The sequence below is a fragment of the Ilyonectria robusta genome, assembly GCF_021365365.1.
Source record: "Ilyonectria robusta strain PMI_751 chromosome Unknown BGZ61scaffold_34, whole genome shotgun sequence".
NCBI classification, from domain to species: domain Eukaryota; kingdom Fungi; phylum Ascomycota; class Sordariomycetes; order Hypocreales; family Nectriaceae; genus Ilyonectria; species Ilyonectria robusta.
Window position 1 is genome coordinate 1 of NW_025764468.1, and position 18,855 is coordinate 18,855.

General features: G+C 50.9%; 6 protein-coding genes across 6 annotated transcripts; all 6 read right to left on the bottom strand.

Moving 5' to 3' along the window:
* Window positions 1-5,808: 5,808 nt before the first annotated feature.
* BGZ61DRAFT_462910 (uncharacterized protein) lies at window positions 5,809-7,196 on the bottom strand. Its single transcript, XM_046247363.1, has one exon. It carries the CDS (start codon window positions 7,113-7,115, stop codon window positions 5,913-5,915), a length of 1,203 nt encoding a protein of 400 aa, XP_046096462.1. The 5' UTR covers window positions 7,116-7,196; the 3' UTR covers window positions 5,809-5,912.
* Window positions 7,197-7,390: 194 nt separating this feature from the next.
* BGZ61DRAFT_368280 (uncharacterized protein) lies at window positions 7,391-9,025 on the bottom strand (the record flags this gene model as incomplete). The annotated part of the gene is made up of 1 exon (XM_046241876.1): window positions 7,391-9,025. One exon carries the CDS (start codon window positions 9,023-9,025, stop codon window positions 7,391-7,393), a length of 1,635 nt encoding a protein of 544 aa, XP_046096463.1.
* A 4,041-nt stretch (window positions 9,026-13,066) lies between these two features.
* BGZ61DRAFT_462911 (uncharacterized protein) lies at window positions 13,067-14,800 on the bottom strand. The gene has a single exon (XM_046247364.1). The coding sequence runs from the start codon at window positions 14,760-14,762 to the stop codon at window positions 13,074-13,076; it is 1,689 nt and encodes a 562-aa protein (XP_046096464.1). The 5' UTR covers window positions 14,763-14,800; the 3' UTR covers window positions 13,067-13,073.
* A 335-nt stretch (window positions 14,801-15,135) lies between these two features.
* Window positions 15,136-15,525, bottom strand: BGZ61DRAFT_298671 (uncharacterized protein; the record flags this gene model as incomplete). The annotated part of the gene is made up of 1 exon (XM_046238664.1): window positions 15,136-15,525. A coding segment is annotated over one exon (390 nt), but the record flags the coding sequence as incomplete, so codon positions are not given.
* Window positions 15,526-15,768: 243 nt separating this feature from the next.
* BGZ61DRAFT_304717 (uncharacterized protein) lies at window positions 15,769-16,035 on the bottom strand (the record flags this gene model as incomplete). The annotated part of the gene is made up of 1 exon (XM_046238724.1): window positions 15,769-16,035. A coding segment is annotated over one exon (267 nt), but the record flags the coding sequence as incomplete, so codon positions are not given.
* A 2,182-nt stretch (window positions 16,036-18,217) lies between these two features.
* On the bottom strand, window positions 18,218-18,515 carry BGZ61DRAFT_143464 (uncharacterized protein). The gene has a single exon (XM_046237301.1). It carries the CDS (start codon window positions 18,423-18,425, stop codon window positions 18,267-18,269), a length of 159 nt encoding a protein of 52 aa, XP_046096467.1. The 5' UTR covers window positions 18,426-18,515; the 3' UTR covers window positions 18,218-18,266.
* Window positions 18,516-18,855: the final 340 nt, after the last annotated feature.

The following is an 18,855-nucleotide window of genomic DNA, read 5'->3' on the forward strand; positions in this document are numbered from 1 at the left end:
AAGATATATTATTATATATAATAGCCTATTAGATAATATAAATTTATATTTATTTTAAATATAGATTAATATATATACTCTAGTATTATAAAAGAGATAGAGGTTCTTTAAAAAATCAGAATAAGATATCTTACCTAAGTATATATAACTAGATATATATACCAAGAGTAGGAGGTAACTAAATAAGATTGATAATTTAAAGAGGAAAATAATAAAAAGAGGAAGACAATGTGAACGGCCTCTAGTAACTGTATTCCAGCTATCTAGTCCAGGATGCTATTTACATCAAAGATGAAGAAGAAAGAAAGAAATTCCTAAGTGCCCCTGAGCTGTGGAATGATTTCCCATCCCTGGCGCGCACGAGCCAAGTACGTCTTGCGGCACAGCCGCAAGGATATGGGCCCTGGCCCGTGACATTACCCCCCTCCCTCCCGGGAGAAGAAGTTGAGGGCTATCTGCGGCTCCTCTTGCGGTTCTTGCGCCAGAGCTTCCACTGAGCGGTAGCTTGCAGGTTGCCAATGGGTTCCCACGTAGGCTCAGAGTAACCAACCCACTTCACTAAAGCTTCCTTGCGCCTTACGCCTTCCTCAGTCTTCCACTGCTCATCCAAAATGCGTTCTACCTGCCACTCCTCCTCGCCATCAACCAGAATGGGTGCCGGTTGTGTGTTATCAGGTCTCTGTGAGGGCAAGTAGTCTGTCGGCGCTGGGCGTAATAGGTCGACGTGAAAGACTGGGTGAATCCTACCAGGTACGTCCAACTGATAGGAGTGAGAGTTAACTTCCCGGACCACTTGGTACTTGGCATGTAGCCAGTCCAGCTTCTTCGATGGTCTTGTGGTCTTTACGTTCTTCAAACTCAGATAGACCCAATCGCCTGGCTTATACCTCGGGGCTGCTGTACGGGACTTGTTGGCGAACCGTTCCTGCTTCTCCTGGGCCATGGCGATGGCCGCCTGTGCCCATTCTGTAGCGTCTTGCAATCGTCTTATGAAGTCCTCAGCGAGAGTTTCGCCCTCCTTCTGCTTTCCCTCGGTCATGCGGTCTGCCACCAGGCGGATCGGTTCGTTGTGGTAGCCATGCATAAAGAAGAATGGGCTCAGGCCTGTTGAGGATGCTTCTCGGTTGTTTATGCTTGCCATTACAATTGGCAAGAGGTCCAGCCAGTTATCCTGAGTGTAGGTGGCCCAAATCCGTATGATCTTCTCAATCTCCTGATTCATACGCTCTGTAGCGCCATCAGTCTGAGGGTGATATCCCGTTGAGAGCCGTTGTTCAACCTTAAGAAGTTTGCAAAAGTGCTTCCACAAATCGCTCACAAACTGTGGCCCTCTGTCACTAGTTATTGCTGTCGGTATGCCATGAATTGGGTAGTGGCGCTCAAAGAGCCTCTTTGCAACTGCTTCAGATGAGATGTCATCCATTCCCTCTAGCTCTACCCCCTTTGTCAGGCGATCAGTGATGACCATGCAATTTGTCGCTTTATCCCTTCCAGATGGTGGTAAGTCTGTAATGAAGTCGATTGAGATCTCTCCCCAGATGCGCTCAGGGACTGGCATTGGCTTGAGGAGCCCCTTCTTGGTGTCTCTCCAGATCGTATTCCTGCCGCAGACCTCACAGTTCCTCACAAACTGGCGTACATCTGCTGCAGCCCCAGGCCAGAAGAACTGTCTCGATAGAATAGTATAGGTAAGGTCTCTACCAGGATGTCCAGTGATATGGGAGTCGTGAATATCCTGAATGATCTTCGTGCGAAGGGGTTCTAAATTCGGAATCCAGACTCGATCGCGGAAGCGAAGAAGACCTCGTTCATCCACGGTGCACTCAGTAATGCTAATAGTTCTCTCCTTCTGAAGGTGAGTAGGCAAGTTTCTTTCGTCCCTAGCCACACACATTGTGAGTTGTCGGTAGAGTTCATCCTTTCGAGCTTCATGCCATAGGGTCTGTAGTTCTTGGTCTTCAAAAAGCCGTACTTCCTCCTCAAAGTTGATCTCCTCAGGGTTCGCCGGAACCCCCATCGATGCAATGTGCACACTTTTGAGGTGTTCGGACTGGAACATCTTCATGAATCTAGCCTTCAACCGCTCGTCGCTACCATCTGCTGGGAGGTCCTGTTCCCTACGAGACAGGGTATCAGGACGCCCCAAGCTCTTGCCTGGCCTCCACTCTAGAGTGAAGTTGAACCTAGCGAGGTACTCGGACCAACGCACTTGCCTCTCAGTAAGTTGCTTCTCAGAATAAAAGTACTTTAAGTTCTTATGGTCTGTAAGAACTGTAAAGTGCTTAACTGCCTGCAACTCGGGCTGCCATGCTTCAAGACAGCGTATAATGGCAAGGAGTTCCTTATCATGGATGGGGTAGTTGGCTTCAGCAGGAGAGTGCTTCTTCGACAAATAAGCAACAGGGCGCCAAATGCTATAGTCATCCTTCTGTAGCATCAGTCCTCCTGTAGCGTAGCCAGATGAATCAGCCTCGACCATAGTCTCTCTCTCTGGGTCGAAGTGCGCGAGGATGGGGGCCGTGATGAGTATTTCCTTCAGCTTGTCAAATGCCTCTTCACATCGGTCGTCCCATTTGAACTGAACATCCTTCTTAGTTAGCTCGGTCAACGGTCGAGCTACATCTGAGAAGTCTTGGATAAAAACTCGATAGAAGTTTACAAAGCCAATGAACCCACGAACTCCTTTGACTGAAGTTGGTGTAGCCCATTCTCTGATTGCCTTGACTTTCTCAGGGTCGACTCGGATGCCAACCTCTGCCTCGATCACAAAGCCTAAATACTTCACAGTCTTGGCCTCGAATTCGCACTTATCGATATCAATCTGGAGGCCAGCATCCATCAATCGCTGTAGAACTTGGCCGACCTTCCTCCTGTGGTCCTTGAGGGACCCTGAGGAATACACCAAAACGTCATCCACGTATGCGGAAACAAAGTCATCTAAGTATTCTTGCAAGGTGCTGTTGATGTAGCGTTGGAAGGCGGCAGGGGCTCCAGTCAACCCAAATGGCATGACTCGGTACTCAAAGGAACCATATCTCGTGCGAAAGGCCGTTTTGTGTACATCTTCCTCCGCTATCCGCACCTTATTGAAGGCAGCGATAATGTCGAGCTTTGTGAACCACTTTGCCTTTGCGATGTTCCTTAAGGTTTCGCTCAGAAGCGGGAGAGGGTATCGGTCCTTCTTGGTAATGTTGTTTAACCCTCGGTAGTCGACGCAAAAGCGAATTCCTCCACCTGGTTTCTTAACCAATAGGACTGGGGCAGCTGCCGGGGAGCTGCTCGCGCGGATGAACTCCTTGTCCAGCAGCTCAGTGAGGGTCTTCCTTAAGACCAGGAGCTCTTCTCTTCTCATACCGTACAACGGGCTCCAAGGGAGGTTCTTCTCGTTTCCATCTTTGTCCTTCATGATCTCGATTCGAAGGTCGATGCCGGGTCGTAGGGGCGGGAGTTTGTCGGCCAGTTTCCTGCTGAATGCCTGGAGCCATTGGTGGTAATGCTCTGGCAGCTTCTCCTTCGGATCTGTCCTTGCCCTTGGTCGTAGGGCCTTGTCGATGTCTTTTATGGTGACCGCGAATACTCCAGTGCCGTGACGTCTCCTATCCCGCCGTACCTCGGCCATAAATACCGAGGCCATTACCTGCTTGATCTTCGTTTCTGAGACTGGGGGCCGTTTTGCTTGGTTCCACACTTGGATACCGGAGGATCTGATTGTCAGGCGCCCTTTCCTTGCTGAGATATGTACGTCCTCATCTTCCATCCATGGTTTCCCGAGGATGATACTATAGTTCAGCTTCGGGATCACATAGAAGAAGACGCGCTGTCGCTGGTGCCCGTCGATGTCAACTGATGCGTATGTCACTGTATCGATGACTGTATTCGGGGTGTCTGTTGCATTCTCAAGCTTCCGGGGGGTGATAGGAATCCGGGGCAGTCCCAGGGAGTGGAAGAGTTGTTCGTCCATAGCAGCGTAGCAAAGGCATCCATAGTCGATAAGGGCTGTAGTGAAGTCGGTTCCATTAAGCCTAATATCAGCTAGAAAGGGGTCTCCATCCATCTTCGCCTTGCCATCTGTCTTCCATTCCCTTAGGGCTGCCGCGTGCCCCTATTGTTCATCCTCTCCCTCCTCCTGGCTGCTCTCTTCCTCCTCTACTGCTGCCTCAGTGACCTGAGGGCGCGCCGATGAGATTTTGATGCGTGGTTGCGACCCAGGACGGATGGGCGCTGCTAACGGGCATGTGAGGATCCTGCAGTCGTCTCTTCCGCAACGAAGGCAGCGGTGCTCGAGGCGTCGTGCGTCAATTTCTTCCTGGCTAACCCACTTGGCTCTCTTGCCTAGTAGTGCCCTATCCTGCGGCCGCTTCGATGGGTACCCATTGAGGTTGCTGTTATTCCTTCGAGGTTTCAAGGTGTTCACTTGTGTCGTGCCCGTGGGGGTTGGTTCCCATTCCATCATATCTTCTCTCTTTGCCGTCTGTGGTGTTGGTGGGGGGGGGCTCGGTTGCCCCTTGCTGCCTGACTTCTTCCATTGACCCAGGAGCTCCATAGCATTGCTCAGCTTCTGACACCTCGTTGCCAGCTGCACATAGGTAACCAGCTCTTCTTGGTTTACCGGTACAAGCGCCATCTTCAGCTTGTCATTCAAGGCATTAACCAGGTAGGAAATCTTGCTATTATCCGGCCATGACTCCGCATTAGCATTGGAGATCTCCTTCTCAAAGCGGGGGTAGAAGGAGTTAAAGGACTCATTTTCTCCTTGCTTAAGGGAGTGAAGTGCTTGAATGGCCTTCCTCTCAAGGTCGTGATCTCCGTATAAGAGCTCCAAACGGGTAAGGAGTACTGCTGGGTCCGGTTCCGTATCGGTTTGCCGTGTCTCATTCCGTACATATGTGGTGACGTTCTGCTTGGCCTTTCCTGCTAGCCGAGAGTATACATATGTGAACTGCAACCTGGGGCTGCCTAGGGCGTCGGCATCTTCCCGCAGCTTGTTTTCCATCTCTAGCTTCCACCCAGGCCATATGGGTTTGTTTCCTTCGTAGAGGGCAGGGTCGGGTAGACGTGGGCGCGGTCGATGGGCTGGCTTCGGTTCGGGTTCGGGTTTGGTCTCGTGCTTGATTTCGGGCTCGGGGGTACTAATCTTCGGGATTGGGGTGCTGAGTCCGCTTGGTGTTAGGGGAGTGCCGTCCCCCTGGACTGCAGCTGCAACTGCCTGAATCTTCAATCTGATTTCTTCATCCTTCTCTGCAATGCTTCTTCTCAGCTCTTCATTCCTCTCTGCGGAGGCTTTCCTGAGTTCAGCGTTTTCCTCTCTCATAAGCCTGAGTTCCTGCATGATGGCCTCGAGGGCTACAGGTAGTGTCGGGCTGTCCATCCTAACGGTTCTAACTTCAAACAAAAGAATAAGTGATCTTTGATGTATGTGAACGGCCTCTAGTAACTGTATTCCAGCTATCTAGTCCAGGATGCTATTTACATCAAAGATGAAGAAGAAAGAAAGAAATTCCTAAGTGCCCCTGAGCTGTGGAATGATTTCCCATCCCTGGCGCGCACGAGCCAAGTACGTCTTGCGGCACAGCCGCAAGGATATGGGCCCTGGCCCGTGACAGACAAGGAGTCAAGGTAGAAACAGGGGGAGAGAAGAGATGTGATACATGCACGGGCCAGATGTAAGGTAATTAGATGAAATACAAGAGATGAGGTGTGTGCACGGACGACTGCGTGGTGTGCACGGGCCAGAAAAGTGGTAATTCGATGAATTACATGCACGACTGCGTACAGTAGGAGGTTGGGTTACAACAGTCTTACAGTTGTATTGAATTCCGAAGACTGTCCGGGTCCTCACAGCCCTCCCATGCCCGCAATGGTACCAATAGATATGAGTGATAACCATGTGACCTATATTCTAGCCTACGTGATTACTGCCCAATCTCATCTGCTAACAATCGCACCCGGTGTATCGCAGTCTTCTTCTTCCCCCCTATATACCTGCTAGTATGTTCGGCTATATGTGTCACCACGGACTGCCACGCGGCCGTCGAATAGACCGGCCCATCCGATGACCTAGCTGGCCTGGACCCTCTCTCGTCGTTGATCCAGTCGATGCTCACCCTATTCAGACAGCTCTGCACCTCCATCACCCACTCCGGCCTCTCCGACCATGTCGAGAAGGCATCGTCGAGCACAAGGACCTTGCTATAGTGCACTATCGCCCGCAGCCGTTCTTCGAGGTCGATATCCATTGGCACTGGGTTCTTATGGAATCGCCCTCTGCTGATGAAATCCCTGTCGTCCGAAACCGCCGATCGGACGAGGACCGCGAGCCACCATACGAGCGGGTTGTTCCTGGCCGTTGACTTCGGCCTCCTTAACGCCTTGAAGAGCAGCTGCTGAATAGGGGCCCATACGTCCTCGAACCCCCCCTTTTCCCGCCTCCGTGCGATCGCCCTGAGGTCCACGCTCCACACCTCCTGCTCGATATCCAGGATATCGTCGATCTGGCCCTCCTTCAGCTGCAGGCCCATCTCTTCCAGTGTGCCTTCGTCGTACGAATGAACGATAAACCCCACCAGGCTAGTCCATATAGCCTGATACCGCCGCCGCCGGCCGAGGTCATAGACGGCTGCGAGGCTCTCAAAGGCGCCTCGGTCTTCTTCTTCCTCCCCTCTATCCATGCTGTTCAATGCGGCCCGCGCCGCTCGTGGCCATCGCTCCGTCATGGCCTCTATTCCATCCAGCCCGTTCCAGAAGGCCGACTGGATGATCATGCGCCTCCTACGATCACGCTCAAACCTGCGTCTCCGTTCCACCACGCCCTCGTCCCCGTCCCCGTCCCCGGCCGCGAACTGCACAACTTTGCGGTTCGGCGCCAGCGTTGCATCCGGCAAGGGACTCGTCGCCGATAGATATCCGATCCAGTTCCTCTTGATCTTCTCCCAGACTTCGTCCTCCTCCTCCACTCCGGGACGAAGGAAGTTGATCTCCTGGAGCCATCCCTCACAAACTGTGCGGTCCGTCTCAGTCAGGGATGGCATGTTATGCGGGATTTCATTGTGTTCTGTGGGCAAATCCGGCTGTGTAGACCGCTCTAGGGCTATCCTGTAGAGCTCTGTGGGTGCCATGGCTGAATTCGTTTGTGCAGGTTGGTAGAGAGCGGTATGCTGTCGCAGTTGGCTGGGCGTTGAGATGACTGTTGCTTGTAGTGAAAGGAGAATAGAGAACCCCGCTCTCCCCCAACCATTGCAGGTTATAGTTCTGTATCACGTGATGCTAGAGACCACACTACCGTACTGCTGCTACATATCTTCAAGCTTTACTCTTGTGCTCAACTCTCTCTCCTGTAAAAAAAAATTCCTTAGCACCCACCCGCTATTAGCGTTTTGCTAGGGCGAAAACTCTACAGACTTTCCAGTTCATCTAATAAACCTATGTCGTCGCTTTCGACGTCGAAATCGGTGTCGATCTCAGTTTCAGTCTCAGTTTCATCACTCTCAAACACATCAGACCCCATGTCTACTGCATTAATATCTTCAGCCTCAATGTGCCACTCTGGGGGCTCCTTCTGAGATAGGAACTGTCTTAACAGCGATCGTGATTGCGGCGTCAATTCCCTCGCTTCCTTTTTCGCCTCGAGGTGACTGGGAATTTCATTTTGACGACCGCCATTATGGAGTTGGCGTTTTACCCATCGTAATCTTTGAATCAACCCTGAAGAAACATCGGGGAAGGATCCAAGAGCATTTAGCAGCCCCTTCACGTTATGCCGAGTCGGCAGCATGATCGTAGGCTCACTTTGAAGGCTGTCAGGGCCTTCTCTGGCGACAACAGTGGCAGGCACAGGAACGTGGAAGGCATGCTGATCTTGATGGCCTTGGCCCCCCTTCGGCCCAAGTCTCCATGGTATGATACCTTCTAACCTCCCATCACTGCCCCATGTGGGACCAGCTAGTTGGGCAACACATCGTAGTGTCCGTCGGCATCGACGATCGACATCACTCTGACTAGCAGCATGTAGCTGATCGGGTTCAAACGTGGCCTGTAGCCAATCCCGGTGGACCTTTTTCTCGACAGCCTGAAACTCTTTGGTTGTCAAGATCCTCAGGGTCCTATCGGGTGTCGACCTCCTGGAGTGGCTATGATGACGAGAAACCGATCCCGAACGGAAATGGCTGTTGGCCTGTGGGGGAGAAAAGTACGGAGCCCAATATTGCATCTGGAAAAAGGACGGTTTTCCGTGGTACCATGTGTCGCGAGTGTGGTTTGTGCCAACCTCTTTCACCTGGTCACTGTTGAAGGTGACCATGATGTACCTGCCCAGCGTACCTCTCAGGCGGTCATCGAAAGACCCTGCCGACCTACTGATGACGTCCCAGAATGACTTGAAAGTCCTGTACACCTGACGGAAATAAATACGATCCCAGGTTGGTGGGCTCGGGCGCGCCAAGAGATGTTCGAATACAAAGTCCATCCAGTTGTCTTTCGGCGGCTGGTACTTGCGAGTTTTTACCCAACAGGGGATCTCTCTGGGCATCTGTTCTTCTTGCAGAGACTCTACAGACGATACCGAAGTGTACACCGCCCAGGCTTCCATGTAAATTTCCAATATCGTCTGAGCTGTGACAATCCGGCTGCGCTCAGCGTCTGAGTCTTCCTTTGCTTGCTTCAATTGGGACAAGGCGGGAAGTTCACTGCGTCCTAGGTGGTTACGTACCCGCTCCCAATAGGACTGCATTTTTGCGAGGAGGTGTTGATTGTACGCACGGGCAATCTCCTCTGCAGACAGCCTGATAATACGATCAGCTAGCTTTCTCCCCTCGTCCTCTCGTCCCTCTTCGAACGCTTGCCGGGCGTCCTGGATCCATTCTTGAAGGTAAAACTCAATTGTCAGCTGGGTGGTAGTGAGTGCTTGGATATTGGACTGCGAGGCTAGCGAAGCCTGAAGGGGGCTTCTTTGGATGTAAAGATGAATCAGCGTGTCAAGAGCAATGTGTCCACGGCGCCAGTCAATCCGGTCGCGGGGGATCCAAAGCATCCCAGATTCGTCGATAGACTTTTCGAGTCCAAGACCTCGTCGTTCCCTGAATGATCCCAGCTGCCCCCGCACTCTCCAATCCGGGAGCCATATCCACTTGTCATGGTTGAGCTCCCGCTCGCTGCAGAAGTTCAGTATCAAAAGCCGGCAGAGAAGCTGGGCGGTATAAAAGGAGAGGATCTGTCGAATGGAGGACCCCAACGAGTCGCTAGGAGCTGTCTGATCTCCAGGACTCAACGATACCTCTTGAAAGAGATGGTCTAGCGGAAGTATGAGGCGAGCTGCCTGCGTGAATACCAGAGCATTGATATCTCTTGTTGGCACAATCCAGAAGGGATACTGGTCTCCTAACTCATGGCGGAGTGGAATTGATCGAGAGGTTTGTCCAGTGTGAGGGCTCCGTTCGGGGTCAAAGATGCCGCGGTGCAACATCGTCAGGATGACATCGAGGCGGAATGTGCCCTCCTTCCGAATCCCATAGTTCGTCAGAACTTTCGGGTCCGAGACTGCTCTCACGTGTCGCTTGTTCGCTTCCCACGCGTGAAGGAGGGATGCTCGATTGAGTTGAGTCACGTATGCCCGCTGACGATCCTTGCTCATCGAGGCGAGGTCTTGGATCATCCCATCGCTCAGCGCAAGGAGTGGAAAGGACTCCGAGTGAAAGAGCCTATAACTGCTAAACATGACGGAGAAGAGTTCTTTGTTGCAGCTGTATGCCTTGAAGCGAGGGATCCCGGGCTGCCGAGTCTCGGAAGTATGCGACAGCCTCCCCGCGTTGGGTTGTGATGTGGAACTGGTTTGCCTTGTCCACGACGGAGCGCCAGAAACGTGAGAGAGCTCGTGCAGGAAGAGTATATGCCAGACTGAACGATCGATTCTCGTCACCCACCTTCCACCGTCCCATAGCTGGCCTCTCCTGGTATGAACGAGACTTTGTATAAACGGCGTCAAATGTCCGGGGAATCTCTTGACGAAAAGGGTCGGGGATGGTTTCATACGCAGCAGGGAGGATGATATTGTCGTAGAGGTCCTTCTGCCGGTCTAGGGAGAGGGCATTCGAGGACGCAGACGTTCTCGAGCGAGGCGTCCGGGCAGACTCGGGGAAGAAGAGAAAGACGTTAAAACGGACGCTCGGGGTGTTGAATGATCCAAATGGAATGTGGCGCGTCTTCGCCAGATCGAGTCCATGGGGCTGGATCACCTGGTCTGTAGACAGGTTTAGGGTGAATGGGGGCAGGAAGGAGAGCCGGAAGTCATTGGGTGGTTGAATCGCGCCGAGATCGTTGGCCCCGAACCAGATACTGTCGATATCCCACTGTCTCGTGATAGTGACTGACTCCTGGGAGAGTGTAGCCTGTGTCTTTGCGAAGGAGAGCGGCTGGAGTGGCTGGCGCGAGAGGAAATTCTGCCACTGGAGGAAGTAGGAGTGAGGGTCGTAAGACCCACGCTTTCCAAAGACATCAGAGAGGGGAGGGAGATGGCGTTGAAGATGGACAACTCTCTCTTGTAGGGTGTGCGTGTGCTCTGACTCGTCATGTTCGTGAGGGTGCGTGTCTAAAGGGACGTCGGTGAGTCTTCCATCAATGGGAGGCCGGATGCGGGGCTTACCATTGCATTCAACGCCGAAGATGATCTCAAAAATCTCATCATATACGTCGCTCTGCATCTCGAGGTAGTCGGCTCCACCTCTGGTTTCCTGATTGCGGGTGGCTTCTAGGAAGAGAATACGAGCCGGTTTGGCACTGGGTGATGGCGTTGAAGCGGACGCAGACGTTCCGCATAATGACGGCGATGGGCCTGGGGAACCTGTGCAGCTGGATGAGCTCGATAAGGATAGATGAGAGATGCTGAGCTCGGAAGGCGAGGCAGGTTGCTGAGAGGGGCTGGGTGACGCTATCGGAGTGATTGGATGGAAGGTTGCTTCGCGAGCGAGCAGGGAGTCTTCGAGGACGCAAGACGTGGGAGTGGCAGGAGACGATTCCAGAGATGGAGGCGCATACTCGGATCCTCTATCGGACGAGCACTCGGATCCATGCGCTGGTCCTGATGCAGAACCCCATCCAGCCGATGCCTCGTAATGTAACTCCTCGAGGGGAGGAGAGGCAAGGACTGAACCATCGCGCAACGTCAGATCCGAAAACCCAGGGATAGAAGACTCCCGGAATGGTCTGCTTCCGTCGGTTGTCGACGGCGTTCTTGTTTGGCTCGGGCGGTCACGGTACTGTCGGGGTTTCGTGGGCTCGTGAGGCCGAGAGGGGAGTAGGCTATCGGCAAGCGACGGGTCTGGCGAAGGGGTATCTGCCACCACAATCACATCCACGTCTTCAGTCCGGCGAGGGATAGGCTCGGCGAGTCTCGGGCTTCGACGGCGCTCCTGTGTCTGTCGTATTCCTGTCGATGACTGACTTCCAGCTTGCGCAGGACGTTGTTCCGTAGCTGGGGTGGGAGTGGGTGAGAAACTGAGGGTAGGCTGGGGAAGTAAAGGAGCTTGCGAAGATTGATCAGAACTGTGAATCAGTCTGATGAATGGGTTACGTTGACATTCTTGGTGGTGTTGCTGCCGACTTGTCAACAAAGCCTTTTGGCGACGAGCCTTGGCCAGTGCAGTCTTGTGTCTTCTTCTCTCGTCAGCAGAAACAGGTAGAGGAGCCATTGGTGCTGCTCAACAAGTGGCAGCATGAAGATAGCAGAACCACCAAAAGATGCAGGAGTGGCACAAGACTGCACATGAATGGCACCAAATGTTTGTTTACTTACTTTGTGTTTGTTTACACTAGCCGTAAGTATCACCGTCAGCAACTACAAGGAACATTCACTAAGGCTGCTATAATCCCAGCTTGAATCTGAGAGTTGATTGCTGAAAGACTTCGGTTCGAAACCAGTGGCGCAAAGCTAGACTGTTGATTGGCTAGTGGGACAGACTATAGGTGATGAAGAGGTGAAATGACAGGGAAATGAGTAGGGGTTACAAAGTTTATTCTTGGTTGGACGGGCGAAATTGCAAGCACGGCACGACAAAGCTTGAAAATAAAGGGAAGGGAACTTGGCCAATCAATGGGCAGTAGTTAGAAAGGCGCTCGCCAGAATAAAGTACAGCCGGGGATTCAATGCACATAATGTATTAAAATACCACAATAATATACCAAGGATATTACTCGACACGGCCTGGACAGCATAAAGCTAGAGGGACGCTTGGCATATATTGTCCGCAGTTGAATCGCATAAAGTGGGTATAGGGTAGGCTGTTGAATTATATCTTGCAAACTAGCAGATTGGGATATCTAGCTAGGACCACAAAATTGGAACCAGTAGCTTGGCTGAATTGCGCATTAAAATATAGTTCTGTCAATACAAAAGCTGTAATGTTGTTCCCGGGCTATGAAGACTCTATTTAGTTCTGGTGTGGACTAAATCGGTAACATACACGCAACGAGACCAGCCAAAATCGACAAGGATACGGTCACCTTCAAGCCACTTTCAAGCTCCACGCGCTCCTGGATTTTTGGGAGCCGCTAGTACGAACGCGGGGATCGCCCCACATGCAGGGATACTGTAGCCGTCAAGACTCATGCTGATTGGTGTGCACCAAAACTGACAGGGATACTGTAGCCGCCAAGACTGGCTTTCATTGGTCCGTCATCGCCAGAAATCTGACGGCAGCTGATAGGCTGAGAGCCGCATGACATAAGCATCATCCGTTCCGACCTCGATTTTCGTCTTTAGCATGGCATAACTCACCGAGAAAAACATTAAAAAGAGAGTAAGTTGCAGAAGCTTATTGTATAGAGCGTTCTCTATCGATTGGTATATATTTTTCTGCGTCATTGCTTGTGGTGGAATTTTGGTGGATTTAAATGTCCATTTGCATCGAGCGCGCGATTTCACCAAGTCCCGCGCGACACAACTAAACCCGGCCACAATTTGTAGAGCTGATATATGACCTCTTCTGAATGTTATTAATTATAAAATCTGCTTCCTGGAAATTTTAGTTATAAAAATATCTACGAGTTCGCCCCCTTGGGTCTTCTACGAGTTCACCCCCTTGTCATCAATAGCGCGGTTTTTTTTTGTATGGGGTTTTCAACGAGGTCACCCCCGACCTCGTAGATGAATTGTTGTTAGCCGCCCGCTGGAAGTCACGCACTAGCATGTGATCCCCGTTATGCACCAGCGCCTCGTCGTCGTCGGACCAGCGCACTGTCGGCGGCCCGCCCGTCTTATTGCGATGTCCCTTGCCATACGCCATCCAGTTGATGATCTTGCTCATCACTGTATAAGTGCCTATGCACATCCACGTCTCGTGCTCCTGCTGGAACCGATCAAGCGCCTCTACTCCCACATGCTCCTCCTCCGGCGACACGTCCTCGAATCCGGCCTCCAGAAAAAAGAGTCGGGCAAGCCATGATAGCGCTGCCAGTACACCTGTAAAGAGATACGCCTCCGTGTAGCCTAGCGGGTGCCTTCGGATGCCCGTTGCCGCGCAGAAGCACAGCATTGCGTTGCTATACATATCGCCGCCTACACGCACCTTGATGGAAGCTATCATGAATCGAAACACGGCTTGGTCGAGCGCTTTCGTCTCCATAGCTGCTAATTCGCGGCGTCCTGGCCTTCGCTCTCTGCCGTCCTCGTCGTCGCTCAAGCTTTCGCTGCTGGTATCATCGTCTCCGCTAAAGAAGCCGCTATCATCGTGCAGTTCGGTTTGTCCGACAATATCGCCTAGCTGCTCGTCCTCTAGCTCGCGGGCTACATCTGCCATTAAGCTCCATTGCTCGTCCGTGAAGTGCATCGCCAGTCGTGTTGCCGCTTCCTCGCGACCCATTTCGTGTGCCCGCCAGCAGAACTCTAAGTAGCGATGTCCGACAGACTGATAGCTGGCCCGCGACTTGTCTTTTGCTGTACATCCGAATGGCAAGCTGTTTGGTTTCCCTGGCTGGATGCCGTGAAGACACTGCAACGTCTCCTTCGGTACGCCTTCTAGTCGCCAGCTGCAGCGGTCTACCTCTCGGTCGAAGCTCTCGTTTAGTCGCGTGAGTAGCTGCAGCTCTCTCGTAGCCTTTTCATCCTCGGGGACTCTTTCCTTAACCTTGCTGGCCTTTGCTCGTATCCCCTGAGCCGCATCATGGATCTCGGTCAGACTCCGGTCCCCAAAGTGCCTCACCCACTTCATTTCCTTCACCCAAGTCGAGTCGTAGTCAATGCCTTCCTGCCTGTTACCGTGCTCGTTTCTCTTGGTGTCCTCCTCCAGTAGCTCGGCCTTGCTGTCGGCGATCATCCTATCCATGATGCTATTTGTCGCTGCAGACTCCGGTGCTATCGTACTGTCGCCATCGCCATAAGCTCTAACGATCCAGTATCTCGCGCGCCGTATTGGCGTCCATGTTTGTAGTTGTACGGCGCTGTATTTTGGTCCGTCGGAGCTATGTTGTGACTCTGTCCAGTGATGGGTAATGTTCTTCCGTGATTGTGTTACATAGCGGCATGCATTGCAGCTGAACCCGCTATATACGTCAAGAATCGGAATCGGTTCGCTCCAGTCGGCTGGCAGTTCAACTGTAGCTGGATTGTTCAGTGAGTCTACATCGATGTAGTTCGTTATATCCTTAAGCAGTTGTCCCTTTACCTGATGCGTACGACTAAAGTGAGTCTTGACGCTATCACCTGGGTTTACAGCATGCCGGCATATCTTACACAGCAGAAGCTGGTGCTCGTCGATGAGCGTCGCATACTCGTCCATTTGTTGGTTTTTTGTATGTTGCGAGTATGGTATTGCGGTATTTCCAGCAATACGGCAGATTTATGAGTACCTCACCTTTCTTTTTTTAATATCGCGTGCACTACGCGCTATGGACGCGACGCGGATATAGTTCAACGAGTTGAACTTCCTACACAGATTTGCTATGGTTTGGCTGCTAACCCTTAACCCATAGTGGGGCTAACCCTAAACCATAACCAATTAGCATGTGCGCCTGGCGTATTGGATTCAGGCGTAGAAGCTCGGACCACCTGACCCCTGTCTACACCAAGTTTTTACGTCTGACCTCCTTCCAATAAAGCCTAGGGGTCTCGAGCAGACGATCCTCCACCCGGGGAGCACGGCAGGTAGCTAATGCATGACGATAACTTGCCGGCAGGTGCTGGAGTTGATCAACGTCATAAACTTGACGAACAGCGGGATAGAAGATATCATCAAACCACCGCGAGAACTGCTCGTCAGTTAACCGATAGAAATCGCGGCGGCATGGCAAGTGTGGGAAGAACAGGTGGAGAGTGATAAAATCAGCGCCTTCAACCTTTGCAAAGGTGAAATGTGGCACATCTTTAAGTCGGGATGGAAGTAGTCGAGGTCGCTCTGTATCAGGAGCTACATGATCAAAGGTTAGGTGAACATCTGTCTGAATGTTTTGGCGACACTGTGGAGCAGAATAAAATCGTATCCCATGAATCGCTGCTGCCGGAGAATCCACAAAGCCTAAGAGGCTGTCGACATCAAATGAAATAACAGGTGGAGTCTGAGGGGTCCGTTCGACGTGGAGGCAAGCCTGCTTGGGCTTGCCATCAAAGTTTTGGGTTGCAGAACCGGAGAATAGCACCTGCCATTGATCCGGGGTAAGCTCCGTTGTCTCGCCATCAATTTTGGGGGCGAGAATATAATGTTTATCAAGGGTATGAGGTACATCGTGGGGGACTAATCGATTAAGCCCATGGTGGTTATCCGCTCCCTCAGCTTCGATGTGCGCTGTCAGAGATTCTCGATGGCTTTGGGCGTTACAGCCATATATCCCGACAAGAAATTGCTGAATAAACTTCTGTGTAGTATATTCCACATCGGTGTTGGCATTATCATTAGCAAGATCTGCTCGCTCCTCGGCATGGATTTGTGGGCTTTGGGGTTGTCTCTGATCTTCACGCTCTTCACCAGAGTAGAGGCCGACTGGTTCCTCCTCGTAATAGGGATCCGGCTCGATAGTATTGATGATGGGATCATCAACTTCCTGACTAGAGATAGTAAAAATGCCACAGGGAGAAATGTCGTTTTCTTCAAACTCCCCAGTGTGGGGTAAAAGATCAGCTTCTTCAAATTCCTCAGTGTCGGGTACTGGGTCATCATCTTCAAACCCCCCTGTGTCGGGTAATGAATTGTTCTCCAGTCCCGACAGCCCATTCTCTGCCACTGATTCAATTGCATCAGACAATAGCTCGGCCTGGTGGTTTGTCGTGGCAGTATCCTTTCTTGCTTTCTGGCGATTTCGGTAGTTTCGTGTACGATTCGCTTGTAGGAGACGCTGACGTACTGTAGCACTGTCCTGTTTTTTAGCGCCCACAAATCGAATCTTCATTGCTGTTTGTACTATAGAATCTCCCTAGAATGGTTCTATTGTGATCGTGGTAAGTGGAAATATAATTTATAAAGAGTTATAGAAACTGACGTTTGATAATTGCCAAGAGGTCAAAGATGTGTGTATTGTTGACTATCACTAGCTGGCTAGGCGAGGGAATTGGAGCCTGTATGAGGTCCCGGCTGCCTGAGGCCATAGCCGCCGTAGGCGGCCATGGGCTTCCTTCAACAATAATTAAAGTGCCTTATTTTGCAACAGTGCGCGGGGTCAAATGGGGTCTCTCACTTATCAAAAGCCCGCACCTCACAACAGAGTGAGTGGGACGGCTAAACTTCGCTGAAGTTAAAGCACTAGCCATATTAGGAAATGTAACGCTTAACCTATGAATTGCACTATTCCATAACAGGAAATGTAACGCTTGATCGATTGTCACCATGTCGCGACATGCCGTGACATGCCGCGGCAGCAATATGGATTTAAAAAGAATAAAACTTCTTTTTTTATGTTCTTTAGACAGTAAAGTATATATTAAAACTGCATTTGGCCATAAAAATTAGTGGTGGCATTGAAAACCTAAGTGCAGTTTTCCCACTGGAAGATATAGTAGTTTGGTTTATGTTGGCAGTTGTGACGGGGCGTAGCGTGCTGAGCGTAGGGTGGCGAATCACGTCTGATAATGTCAAGAAGTATTCTTGAGTAATCAAATTGTATTGAAAGCTGGAGAGCTATCTAGACATAGGGAAGTGGGAATGAGTGAAGCTATATATACTTATTCTGGTTTGCTTGGTCGATCGTGGTCGAACGCGCTCTTGTTCGACTCGTTCGAACATTTTAAGATTAAGGTTTCACTGGGAGCGATGGAGCGCGAGGAGCGACGCTCCCTCGCTCCCATCGTTCCTGTCGCTCCATCGCTCCTTCCCTGATTCGCCCGTGAGGCTGACTCATCAGCCTCACCGTTTGGTTCTCAATGGTGGGTCCAAGGGTTTGCCACCCTTCTAGCTTGGGATCGTGACACACTGTTATATAGGAGGTGGTAAAGGCTGCGGCAATATGTTGCCAGGACGGAGTCCTGAACCTCTTATGTCAGAATAATTTTTATCTCAGTTCAGGACAAATTGTTGTTGGATTGCGCAGGAATGCTGAGTGCACTTGATGAGAAAGTAGTTCTTATTGCTATTGTTCATCTTGCAATCGAAGGACCTTTAAGACCTTATATCTTCGAGTGGTCCCTTCTAGGACTTGAGTCCTAGAAAGTCCTACGATCAAGTCCTACGATCTAAGTTTTAGGACTTCAAACCTTAACTTTAATCCTGAAGTTGAGGGGGAATCCTCAGTTCTTCCAACACAAATAGCGCTGTATTATAAAGGTTTATAAGTAGCAAAAGCAGGGGATATTTCCTATGTCGAACAGCCCCTCTCTTCAGGAACTAAGCCTAATGCGAAAAATATCAAGGGAGAAACGCCTTTGTGGATTACAACAAGGAATAGGCACAACACAACCGTTAAAGTTCTGGCATAAAGGACAGACATGAACGTCAACTCAAGGCCAATATCCGGGAGATCGCCTCTATTCTGGTCATCTAGCCAGGGTAACGAGCGAATTATGGCTCCTCTAATAGAAGCTAATTAGTGAGGATACGAACCTCGTAGACGAGAATAGAGACAAAGCAAGTAGCAAGACAGAAAGGACATGAGATAATCACCAAGATACTCAAATAGTCAGGAGAACTAGCTTAAATTCGACGCAGAAGTCATAGTAATAGTACTAACAAGATTTTAAATACCTCGAGCTGCCGCGCTCTTGCTGCCAGTGTGACAAGATCCAGCAACATCCATCTCAGCGCTCGCAATAGTCCAGACCATTTGGACTATTAGTCCGGACTGCAATTCAAGATCAATAATCAATCCACGACGGGCGTTCGTGGATTGACGACTAGGATGATGCGTCCCTTGAAACGTGCCGTGTTGATCTGGATCGCACCAGTAAATTGATCAGAAATATCCAAAACAAAATGGTTGGCACAGCAACAATCATGGGTACCCTGGTTTTGTAACACCATGCCAACAACCTAGCTCACTTAGCGCCCACACCGGGCGTCCGTATTCCCTGCCCTGATCTGCAGTCTGGACTAATAGTCCAAATGGTCTGGACTATTGCGAGCGCTGATCCATCTACCACCATAGACAATATGGAGCTCTTCTCAAACCAGATACCTATAGAGTCTCTTCCCCGAACATTTCATAAGTCGATTGCTATTACGCGAGAACTAGGGATCCGGCATATCTGGATCGACAGTATTTACACCGTCCAAGATGATTAGGTGACTGGAGAAGGGAAGCTGCAAGCAGAACATAAGATTACACCATTGAAAGACCATCGCACCCTTCTCCAATGCTGTTCCCGCTTCTCCCCCAAGGACAGAAGCACCCTAGACAGACCAGGCAGACCAGACGCACCTTTGCCCATAACTTTTGGCCCTTGCCTGCTGC